The following is a 13,074-nucleotide window of genomic DNA, read 5'->3' on the forward strand; positions in this document are numbered from 1 at the left end:
ATTTTGAATATTGAAATTTATATAATTAAAAGTTTACTTTTTAAAATAACAAATAATAATTAAAAATTTAAATTTTATTTTAAAATAAATTAAAAAATTAATAAATTTTTATTTTATTTTTTATTTATTTTTAATAAATTTTTATTTATTTTTTAATTATTATTTTATTAATATTTAAAAAGTAAACTTTTTGGTATTTTTAACGATTTCTTATAAAATTTTTAATATTCAAAATTTTAAAATTTTTTTAATTTTTCTTATAAATATATTTTCATATATACATATACATATGTACCTCCTTATACAAAATTTTTATAAAAAAGAAAAATTAAATTTTTTTATGTTTAGGTCTGTGGTTAAGTGTTACTTTCTGGTAAAATATTACTATCTTCTCTTATAGGCAATTTTTATAACAGTAAATTACCTACAAACTGCGAGTTTTGCAATTTATATTTTTTGCCTTGAGAGGACCTAACCGTTACAATTAAGACTTCATACTTTGGGAGTCTTTCTTAGTGCTGTCTACTAACAAATTTTTCAGAATATCGAGCAAAAAAAAAAATTCGATTTTTTCCTTACCCACCCTAATGCTTACACTTTCAAAATTTCTCTTGCTTTTCAATTGGTATGGCAGCTTAATTGCAAGTTCCGGTTAGTAATAAAGGCAATTCCGCACCCTTAAAATCATATTGGCTGCCAGGTTTTTTATATAGTGCCCTAAAGCTCATATACTTGTACATATGCATATACATAAATACATTTATTCAGAAACAAGTGTAAAAGTCTACATAAAACGTTCTTTTTTACTAACAAACAAATTTCAACTAAAAGCAGTGAAAATCTACGCCAGTCCACAACTTAAATGGAACCTTCAATTTTCGAAATTCCAACCATTCTCTGCACTCATGGCAGAGACAACTTTATACAACTTGTCGCCGGTGGCTTTTCACTTTTACGCATGGACTTTTACTATAATGGGTAAGCTCCAAAAAGAAATCGAAAAAAAAAATAAAAATATAAAAAATTCAAAAAAAAATTCAAAAAATCGGAAAATCCTAACAATGAGTAAAGTAAAAGCGGAAACGTTGCCAAAAATGCAAAGTTTACACAAATATATTTCATATTTTATGTGCGTTGTACGGCTATACTATATAAAAGTATACTACAGTATATACATATGCACTTGCACATATGTACATATATATTCAGACGGTACAACAAGTGCCGGCTGAGGCTGCAAATACTTTCTTCATGTTATTTAAATTTTTTACTTCCTTTCATTTTATTTATATGCCTTCATCACACTGTGGCAACACTGCATTGCGGCGACGGCAAACAGAACGTGCCTTACGCATGTCGCCTGTGGCATTGAAACGTCTGTGCATGTCCTGTCTGATGCATGAGCAAATAAATGCTATAAATATATAAGTCTACAAACACACATACGCATTTATATATATATGAGTATATACGTGTTTGCTTGCCAGAAACTGTGTATCGCAAGAAACCGAAAATTTTTAAGCGGAAGCTGGGCGTTTTGTCTGCTAAAGTTTATATATTTTTTGGCAACCTACAACGCACTGTTGTGTATTTGTGTTTGTTCACTGGCATTGTTCCCTTCCAGCGAGTATATATGTATGTTTTGCATGTTTGTTTGTAAACTAGTATGGCGGTCTGTGCCTTGACGCCCATCCGCCCAGCATTTTCTGGAGCAGACAGCGACTAGACGAAAATACAAGTAAATTGTGCGGTATCTCACAAGTATTTCGCGCACAACTACAACAACAACACCCTTCGAAACAAGTATATTAGGTTTAAGGCTCGTTGTTTCGCTTCCGTAAACGGGCTGAATTTTCTATTTTAAGTGATTTTTTATATTCTGTTTTGAGCGCATTGAAACAAAGGTTGACTGACTCTACACATACAAACTTTTTTGCTTATGTATGTGTGTTACAAGTGTTTAAGTGAAAGTTATGTTGTGGCAGTTGGGCAAAAATAACGGGAACGGTTGAGACAAATTTTGGAATATTATTGTAGGCAGATAAAAAGATGTATATCTAGTCTAGTATATACATATGTTCAAACTATATGTGGCATATATCTCACATAAGTGATGTTACTAATTCAGGGATACATATAGTACATATGTATTTCTCTAGCATGAGATATTATGGATTTTGTAAAAAGGAAAACTCGAGGACTCTATGATGAGCGTGATGAGCTGAGTCGCAAACTAGTCCCTCAGCTTTTGCGATATCTGTCTGAAATTTTGTACACGAACTTCTTTCCCTAAGAATCTGCTGATTTGTCGGAACCTTTAATATCGGACGACTGTAGCATGTAGCTGCCATATAAACTGAACAATGGAAATCAAGTATGTGTATGGAAAACTTTTTTATTTAGCGAGATATCTTCACCAAATTTGGCACAGATTTAACCAAAGTCGCCGGCGCAATCTTTGAAGAAATTATTCAGATCAAGTCATTATAAAATATAGCTGCCATACAAACTAAACAATCGAAGTAAAGTTTGTTGTATGGAAAACTTTTTCTTTTTTAGAGATGTCATCAGAAAATTTGGCAAGCATTTTTGCCCAAAGCAACGTCATAATTTCCAAAAGAGTTATTCAGATCGGACCACTATAGCATATAGCTGCCATACAAACTGATCGATTAAAATAAAGAAAAATATCATTTTAAACCCTTTTTTGTTATAAAAATTGCTACTGTGAAGGGTATTGTAGCTTCGGTGCAGCCAAGGTTAACAATTTTTTATGTTTTTTTATTTTACTTTATTTTTATTCTTTTTTACTATTATTTTTTTATTTTTTATAAGCAATTTAAATTTTTATTTTTTTCTAAATCTTCTCATATTCGGAGTAAATTTCTCTTCTCATATCACAAAATTTGTAACATGAATTGACGTTTAAATTAGTATATCACACTGACAGCGTACATGCTTGCGGTAATCTACTTGCCTAACAACTCCCAAGCTATTACAAGAAGAATCCCTGCTGCAGAAACTCGCCAAAAAAGCCAGCACTCAATCAGCATCCGTCAAATTTTATATTGCAGACAGACAGACATTGACATTGCCAGAAGTGTCAGCATGACAGCGCATTTGCTTAAAATCTGAATTTTCATGACAAGCCTGCCGGTGGTGGCGGGAGGAATACGCTGGCGCGCAGTTCCTTCCTCTGCCAACTAGACAAATGGCATATAAATCCTGTTCCACGCACACACATGCGTACATGCATGGGTGTGTTTTTGCGGTTCCAGCTTTTTGCGAGTTTTTTGCTTTATCTTTCTCGTTCGATTTTTTGGCACTTTGGCCATTTTTGCATAGTTCACCGGTTGTGGCACAGCTGTGTCATTCAATATTGCAAGTTGTGGAAAAAGTATTGTGCGCTTTTTTCATTTAGCCTGCAGCTTTGAGGCTTTTGTGCTTACGTATATTCATTTTGCGCTATTTTTTATTAGTTATTTTGTTGTCTTTTTGTGTTTAGCACTTTCGGCTTGCCCATCAATAAATCTCGAAAAAGTGCGCAGACGACAAAGCAGCAAAGTTATAGTCATAAAAAATATTACTACGAAATTCTGCATGCAGTTAAGCGCTTTTTGGTGTCTGTGTGTGTGTGTGTGGGCTTGCCGCATATAAATCACACATTTGTTGCCAACTTCGCTGCCATGTATAAGCCCTTGCAGCGAATGCCAATACATCTCCCCGCAGCTACTCATGGCTTATGATAAATATGCGAGTTGGCAACATTGCCACTTTTTGTTGCTGTTTTTAGTTTTGTTTATCAAACAAACACATGCATGCTCGTAGACATGTGAGTGAGCGCATAAAACGCCTTTGAGCGCAAACAATTTGTGCAGAATGTGTGCTGAATAAACTCAAACACCTGCTGCTATTGCCGTTATTGCTTGTGAACTATCGCCCTCCCTGCGCTTCCACACATTAAAGACCAACTACATAAATATATGTATGTATATATGTATAATATGTGTATGTGAGGATGCTGACTTTAGTTATGCCCTTCCTAAACGCTCACTCCCTCGTTTTTCATTGACTGCTTGTTAGATTTTGGCTGGTGGTCCCGTTACACACGACACATTGCTCTTCGATTTTTATTTTCGGTCGTTTGCATTCGAGATTCATTATACATTCCGACATGTGAGTGTGTGTGCGTGTGCTAACGGTCCTTTGTGACTTTATACTCTGCGTTGCAGAATAACGTCAGACTGATTTAAAACTGTAATGCTTCTGTGAATTTATTGATGTGGTTGTGAGTTGACGGCTGTTGAGTGGGCGTTAGGAAATTTTTAAGTAAGAAATTTGAGCGTGATTTTTGCTCAAGCATGGGTGAGTAAACTCAACACAAAATAAATTTAAAATTTTTAATTAATTTGAGTGGTTTCGTGATTTTGAGATTCTTTACTCATTTTTAGTGCATTCGAGTATTTCTAAAAATAATTGAGAGGTTTTGTGATTTTAGTTTAAATTGAGTGATTTTATAATTTTGAGTTGTTTTTACTAATTTTTAATACAATTCATGTATGTATGTATATATTAAAAGTATTGAGTTTTTATGATTTTATATTAAATTGAGTAATTATATTATTTTGACATTTTTTTAGACATTTTTAATACATTCACGTATTTAAAAATATAACTGAGTGATTTTTTTTATCTTGAGTGATTTCATAATTTTGAGTTTTTTTTTACTCATTTCTATTACAATGCACACATTTATAAAAAATGATTTTTAAACGTTTGACCATACGTGCATCGAAAATTTATGCAACTTGAGTTTTAGTGTTTGAGTGTATTTTCTATAAAAAAAATTATGCCCTATGGATACTTAGTGGAATCAATTCTCACAATTGAGTATCTGATTTTTAACAAAAATTACTCGCACTTTAAATTTACAAACAAAATTTATACGCAAATATTGAAATATCATATATTAGTTTAAACGAGTCTAACTCACTCAAATAAATTTTCGCTCAAAATTTAAAGTACAATAGCAAAATGTAGCGCAAGTTTCTGAAGATACAATTCAATTACTCACTCAGTAAAATTTTCGCTCAAAAGTATTGAGTATAATCATAAAATTTCGCTCAAGTTGCAGAAATATCAAAAAAAGTTAAAATACTCACTCGATAAAATTCTTGCTCAAAAATATTGAGTATAATAATAAAATTTCGCTCAAGTTGCAGAAAAATCAAAATAAGTTAAAATACTCACTCAATAAAATTCTTGCTCAAAAAATATTGATTGTAATGAAAAATGAAACTCAAGTGCTTGAATTAAAATTAACTTAAAATACTTTGTCTAATTCAAAAAAATTTTAACATTTTCATGTCGAAAAAATTAAGTGTAATTTGAGTTCGTTTCCCAATGCAATTCTTCTTTTGGCTTATTGGTCACTTAAGTAAATTCCATGCATTCGTGTGAGTACAGGAGGCTTTGTGAAAAGTCTTGTTAACCTGTGCTACTGCTTAATTTTTAGCGTATTTTTTGGGTTGTGCCAAAAATATCACATTTTTTTGAGCATAAATAAATCTTTAGCTTACGTTTCCTTTTTTATTTGTTTTGCAAGCTTTTTTCTAACTTTTTTCTAAACAAACTGCGCCAGACTCGTTGAGGTTTTGTAAACTCTGCAACAGAATGGACCGAATGGTATTGGAGTGCATGGCAAGTGGACAAGCGAAAGGGCGGCGGAAAGCTGTCTGAGCGGATGTCTCCGCTTGCTGTGTGCTTTATTAACCATAGCACACTGTGAGCAGTGTGTGTAGCTGTGTATGTGTGTGGCACATGTGGCAGTAAAATGAAAATGTCATAAAATATGAAAGAGTTGACTTTTGTTGTAAATGAACGGCAATACCGACACGACCGACCGAACACGGGCACTAGAAATAAAGATGCAAGTGGAGGGTAAAAATCAAAAAAGCTAGCACATGTGTGTGGAAGGCAATGACTGTGTTGTGCCGCGGCGGCTTGTGGCAAAGACTGTGTCGCATAGAATTTTTAGATGAATTTTGTTGACACCTTTTGGTTTATTTTGAATTTCTAATGCAGAAAAACATGTCGAAAGCAGTGAACTAGGTGCTTGCAACACATATGCGAGTGTCTGCTAGCTGGCGGTCAGTAGTTGCAAATGTGAATATTCGCATATATTACGGCATATTGACTGTAAGTGTCTAAGGCAAGCACTTAAGTCAAATTTATAAGCCTCATTGGGATGTGCGAAATGTAACAGTTGGCAGCTTTCATAAATTTTCGCAATAAATATGCAAGAATTAAATTTTTACAATTGCAAGAAAGCTGGAGGGTAAATTTTCACGCGACCGCTTTTCCACCGCAAGCGCAGAGCCAAGAGCAACCTTCACCCATAAATTCTAATTAACACGAACACACTTACAAACACTCGATTGCGGGCCATAAACAAACACGCACGCACTCACATACACAAACACACACTCACACTTGAATTTCAAAGAGCAACGCCAAAGAGAAATGCTATTCATAAATTAAGTGCCAAAACAAGCAAGGCAGCCAGTTATAACAACAACAACAACAACAACAGCAACAGCAGCAAACTTGCAACTGGCATAGAAATGTTGGTTGTAGCACAGAATTCAACGTGCCACATGGTTACACGGCGACGGCGAATGCGGCCATGAACTCGAAGCGCGGCGCGGCAAGTGCACACAAGTGCCGCAGCAGCCGCAGCAAGAAAATAACAAAGCGCTATGAGTGCGCCTAGCTGTTGGGCAGAGCAAAATGCAGTGCGCAAGAGCGGCGCAGGTGAGGGGCATGCACGAAAAGGGCAGGCGAACGTGTGTAAGTCGAGAAAACGTGAAAACCGCGCATCAGGCAGTTGGTAAGAAGAGCCCTGCTGCTGTTAGCAGTATAGCGTTCAACGCCATAAACCAACGCAGCCAGATTACTGCCGCACATACACACACGCACATATAAACCCTGCATCAGTGTGAGGCGCCAACGGCCATGGCCGTGGCAGTGACAGCGGCCGCAAGCCAAATAAACAAAAAAACGAAGCAGGCAACCCCAAACTTAAGCATAACGGAATCCCTGCAACAGGACAACGACTGGGGCACTACTGGCTCCGAGCGTAGACAGTGGCGTTGTAAAAGGGCAACGCGCGCGATTCGTTACTAACAAAATGCAGCTTGCGCGCGAAAGGAGAAAATAGAAACCTTACCCCACTTGGGTGGCGCACATTGCGCGCCTTTAATGCCCAGCTCAATGGCTTACTCACTCACTACCCTAGTCAGCAGCGTGCACCCAGGCGCTTACATGCCTGCCAGTTAGCTTAAGTCGGCGCACACCGTACGCCCTCAGCCACTCACCCACATTAGTCGCTTCAGTGCGCGGGCAATATATCTGCAACTGTTTTATTTTAAATATTTGTAGCGTATCAACGCAATTAGAACAGTGTAAATTTGGTGCGCATTAACGGGGCTTAGACGCTAGACACTACTCGAAGGGTGCTCTCTGAAATTGGCGCTAATAAATTGCCAACAATTGCAATTTAGTCTAGGGGAGTTGCGAGATGAAAGTACATTGTGAAATAACAAAATTGAGCTAAGTGGTATTATAACAACTACTTGCGTAACTAGTTGAAGAAGTAAAAATTGTCAATTTATTGCCAATTAAAATGAAAAGTATCCAAAAAGGTATGCAAAAATTAAAAATTTTTACCCAACTAGTGACCAACTAGTTTGAGAGTAACCACTTCCGTCACTAGTCGGTAAGTAAGCAGTTGCAAAAATGCATGCTGCACAGCAAAATTCTTCAATTCAACTATTTGAATTCCTTGCAGGGCATGGCGTTACGCCTGAGGCACCACCACAGCTGCGAGCGCATTCCGTGCAACTTTACTGTTTACGCGATTTTATTTATTTATTATTTCTTTTTGAGTTGTCTTGTTTTGAAAATCTTTTTAAAAGCATTTTGTTCAGCATTTTATTTAAACGCCAATTTCATCGCAAACTCGTGTGCATTCCGTTTACGTTCGAGTAGCGCGCTAAGTGCTGCCAGCCGCGCTAACTGTGCGGTGCCGCTGCCTCAATCGCTTAGCTGAATGAATTGCCGCTAAGTTGCCTGGCTCTTTGTATAAGCCTATAATATGGAGCGTGCACGTATGTATAAGTGTGTGAGGCTTATAGTTGCGGGTGTGTTGGCTGGCGCGCTGGTTGCGGCTGACTGCCACAGCATTTTTATGAATGAATGAAATAATAATGTGGTGTCGCTGGCAAATTACGAAATATGTGTTTGTTTTGCACGAGCTGGTACTTTTTTCTTGCTTTTACAAATTATTATTACACATTTCTTCTCTTTGATTTTATTGCACGGCATAACAGCGTTATCTCGCCTGGCTGTGTGTGCGTGAGGTTTTCCTTTTGATTTTGCGGTTTTTTCCGGTTCTGTTAATGCATAAAGGGATGCACCAGATATCTGTACGAGTATGCGTGACTAAAAGTATTCTGCGAAATTCGTAAACGAAATTCTATCAACTGGGATTTGTTGGAAAGAAATGTCGGTGAGAAATGTTTTCTATTGAGATATGGTTTTATTAAGAAAGTTGAGTGCTGTTAATGGGGAATTCACCTTGGATGGTATTTTGAAATTTTTTGAGCCATAAATATTATTGTTGGAGAAGATATTTAATTCTCAAAAATTTGAGGAATTCGGTAAAAATTCATTAGAAATCGAAGTATTATTTGCAGAAATACTTGCATGAATATTTAACATTGCAAAAAACCTTAAAAATATATATTTGAGATATGTATCATTTATATTTAGAAAGTAAACTGAAAGTACTGAAAATAAGCTCTGTCCAGTTTTATTATATTATTTTGAAGGAGTGAAAAACTGGTTATGAAAAAATAGCAAACAAGTATAAAATTAAGCCAAGAGATAACAGTTACCTTCATACACAATTGAATTGAAATAAAATTAATTTGAAAACTGTCTGCTTACAAACTAAGAAAAATTAGAAAATATATTTTTTTGAGCGCTTAAATGTTTATTTTGTATTTTTTTTAGTTACCAAGCATACAGTTTGGGAAATTAATTTGTTAAATTAAATAATAATAATTAAAAAAATTAATTAAAAATTCAATTAAAAAATAATAATAATTTGAAATTATTTTTGTTAATTAAAATTATAACTAATTTATAATTAAATTAAACTAAAATTTCAAACAAAAAAATTAGTTACCAATTAATTTTTGTAAATTAAAATTTTAATTTAATTATAATTTTAATTAAAATTTAATTTTAATTTATTTTTTTAATTAAAATTTTAAAATATATATAAAAAATGAACGAAATCTTTTTGGGCATAACCTTTTTTGCCATATGATAGTTTCGAAAATATTATTGTCAATGTCCGGTTCGAATTACTTTGAATGCTTTAAAGATTTTTGAAAGCACTACATATAATCCAAAAATTTTTTTAATTCTTTATATTGATTTTTTTCAAAGACAAAAATAAACGTAAAAATAAAAATAGTAATAAAATAATTTATTAAAAAAAAGTTATATTTCCATCAACTTCACTTAGGATACTCGTGAAATACAGTTTCAGAGCTGTCAAATAGATTTTCAATATTTTCAACAACAGTTATAATTTTAATTTATATTATTTTATTAATATTGATCTGTGCTTCTATTTATTTATATCATAAAAATTTTAAGACTTTAAGAATGAAAAAAATATATTTTTTCAATAAATTTGACAGAAAAGCAAAACTATTTATGTATTTATGAAAAAAAATTAAAGTAGTTTAAAGAGTACTAGGGATTTTTTAAGGAAAATATACTTAATTAAAAAATTTTAATAGAGCTCAACATTCTAAAAAAATTAAAAGCGAGTATTAAGGCTTTTAAAGGATAAAACTCTTGGTTTTAATGAAAACATTTTTTTAATTAAAACAATTTTTTCCATAATAAAAAATAAAAAAATAAAACCTTAAAATTAAAAAAACGTTATTTTAATTAAAAATATGTTCTAATTAAAACCACAAATTGTCTTCTTTAAAAACTTTATTACCACCTTTAAAAGTAAGCAAAGTAGAAACAAACTAAACAAATATTTTCAGTAGAACTACTCCCTAAAGCAATAAAAAAAAATTGTTAGAAAAAAATGTATTTATTAAAATCAAAAAAGAGCGTATGATTTTTTGCTTAAAACTTAAACACACTTTTTAAATGTATTCACACCTGTAGTGGAAATCTATATTAAAAAATATGTAATTTTTAATTTAATTTCTTAAAAAACAGCTTCAATACAATGTATTTTATGTAAGAAAAAAATTATAATTTTGTTCCTTAAATAAAGTACATTATATTGAAATAATTTTTAAAGAAAATTTAATTAAATATTAATAAATATATATAAAAAATTGTAATTAAAATTTATATTATAATTTATTATATTAATTACAATTAATGTAATTTTAATTAATTAAAATTACACTTTTAATTATATTTCGTTTTTTGTAACGCAAATCCTTATGCGCTGAATATGCTTTTCGATTTTAATCAATATAAAGATGGATTGTCATATTTTCGAAAAACGTAAAAAATCACAAAAAAGTGAAATGCGAAAAAATTTGCCAGAAAATTTAGTTAGTTTTTATTTTATATTGAATTTATATTATTTTCTATTGTATTATGGTTTATTATATTAGTATTGTTATATTTTATTTTATTATATAATAATATAGGGAGCTTTTTTTATATTATAATTTATCACATTATTATTATATTGTGTATAGTATATACGAGGATATTTTTTAAATTTTATTATATTTCTTAAAATTGAAAAAACTCGTTTCTTATAAAAAATTATTATTTTCACCGCATTTTCACTTGTTTGCTGTTTTTGAGTTGAAAACTAATAAAATTTTCATACAATAATAGATTTTTAATAACTTTCACCAATTTTCATTGCTTTTCAATTTAATGCACTCCAAAACCGTACTTCAATAAATTTTTAATATTTACAACATTTAATGTTGATAAATTTATTTTTAAGAATTTTTCGTGTAAAGGCAATCTTTTTAAGTTGCTCATTAGTAAAAAAAATTTAAATATAATAATGAATAAATATTAAAAAATATATGTATGTATAATTTATATAATATTGCATTTAAAAAATATGTATTGCGATTAAAATAATTTAATTTTTAATTAAAGCAATTTATTTTTAATTAAAATTTTTTTTTTTAATTTTTATTTTTAACTTTTTCGTTTCTCCTTATATAAATTAGCAAAATTTTCACAAACATTTTTAAGCATTTTCAAGCATTATAATTAATTTAAACCTTTTTATTTAAATTTTTAATATTTTTATCATAAAAAAATATTCCATATAATTTTTAGACACATTTTAAATTTCGGTAGCACTGCTCTAAACAAAAAAAATGTTGGCGAATAAAAATGTGTTAATGTTTCAAAAATATTTTATTTCTTTTGAAATATTTCACAATATTTTTTTTTTTAATTTTCTCTTCTAAAAATTTTCAGTTTTCACCTCAACGGTTTTTACGTTCTTATTCACCGTAAAATTTACTCAATTTATCCATAATATTTAAAGTTATATGCCAGCTAGAGCTGCTCCAACTCACCTTTTTCACTTGCTAATTTGAATTTCCTCGTACTCAGGGCGCCTGCGTGCTGTTTCATAAAAATTAACACACAATTTAAATTAGAAAGTTTCTTAGTTTATTATTTTTTTTTATTTTCCAACGCAATTTATTTTTGACACTTTTCAGGCAGATTACACTATTGTATATTTCACTTGGGCCAAAGCACCGCAAGGATTGTCTAAAAATACGCTGTTTTCGTGCTAAAAGTTCCAAATAATTATTTTACGTTTGCTTATAAAATGACGTTGAACTTCTCACTCAGTTTAACAATTAATCCATTTCCAGTGGTTGCTGCTTTTAGGTTATAATCCTTCGGCAGTTTTTCGTGAACACTGGTCAGCACTTGATTTACACAACACTTTTGAGATTTGCTTTGCAAAAAATTTTGTTTTGCATAAAAATTATTTGCAATAATTTATCAAAATTATTTAACTGCCTAAAAAGCATTTGCACTAACGCAGTCACTGTTTGCTTACTTTTGTAAAAGAAAACAAAAAACGGTTTTGAAATTTGAAAAATTTCGCAAAACTCTCGTTTACTTGCTAGTTTCGTAGGTTAGTTTTTAATTAGCTGCTGTTTTTGAAATATTTTTTCGTTAAGCAGAAATCATATATTTGTGTGTACTTTTAAATAAGCAAAAACTGAAAAAATTGCTAGTTGGCTAGTTGCGACGACCAGCGCTGTGGGCTGTTGGATGTTGTTGACACCACCGCTTCATTTAATTCAAAGAGACTCGAAGTCTCCGCGTCTCTACGCTTATTTATATAGCCTCCGTAGCGCGGCGGCTTGTAGAAAAGCGACAGCCATATACTAATTCCACAAAAGCCAAACGTCGAACGCGCGCGTCGGATGAGACACAACAGCAGCGTTAGCAGCAGCGATAGCGGCGGCCACGGCAAATAACACTGCACGGCACAGCGTAAGTAGCGAAGATGGACAACAGCGCGGAGAAGCGCACACTGTGGCTGTTGATGATGATGAATTTGGTTGGTAAGCAATCAGCAAGAGCAGCTGATAGTCGGCAGCAGCGACGTTCAAATGTGCGAGTCACGCGCGTGTTCGAACCGCTTCAAACAAGCATATAAGCAAGTGCGCGCAAATACAAGCAGTAAGCGCGCATCAGACCAAATGAGTAACAAATCAAACCGCTTCGAACAAACAGCGGCGCGCGCGTTTGAACGCTTTGGCCGCGCAGTTAGAACGCTGAGATTGCTGACGCAGCTGCTGCGGGTGCTGTCGGTAGCATGGCAGCAGTGTGTTGTGGCAGAGAATAGAGGAAGCACAAATGCAGTTGGGTGTTAGGTGATGAAGCTGTGCATATACATATGTATGTGCGTGTGTGTGAATGCGGGTGTGTGTGCCTCTGTGAACGCGCGATGGTGGCATGTAA

At 32.7% G+C, this 13,074-nt stretch overlaps 1 protein-coding gene across 1 annotated transcript in view; it reads right to left on the reverse strand.

Annotated features, from left to right (window-relative positions):
• Positions 1–12,067, reverse strand: part of LOC120774841 (microtubule-associated protein futsch) — a 119,214-nt gene extending 107,147 nt beyond the window's left edge. The window contains exon 1 of the mRNA XM_040104661.1: positions 11,664–12,067. Within this exon, the coding sequence (XP_039960595.1) occupies positions 11,664–11,721 (58 nt within the window). The 5' untranslated portion in view covers positions 11,722–12,067. The remainder of the gene's footprint in view (positions 1–11,663) is intronic.
• Positions 12,068–13,074: the final 1,007 nt, after the last annotated feature.

Source organism: Bactrocera tryoni, chromosome 1 (genome assembly GCF_016617805.1).
Source record: "Bactrocera tryoni isolate S06 chromosome 1, CSIRO_BtryS06_freeze2, whole genome shotgun sequence".
NCBI lineage: Eukaryota > Metazoa > Arthropoda > Insecta > Diptera > Tephritidae > Bactrocera > Bactrocera tryoni.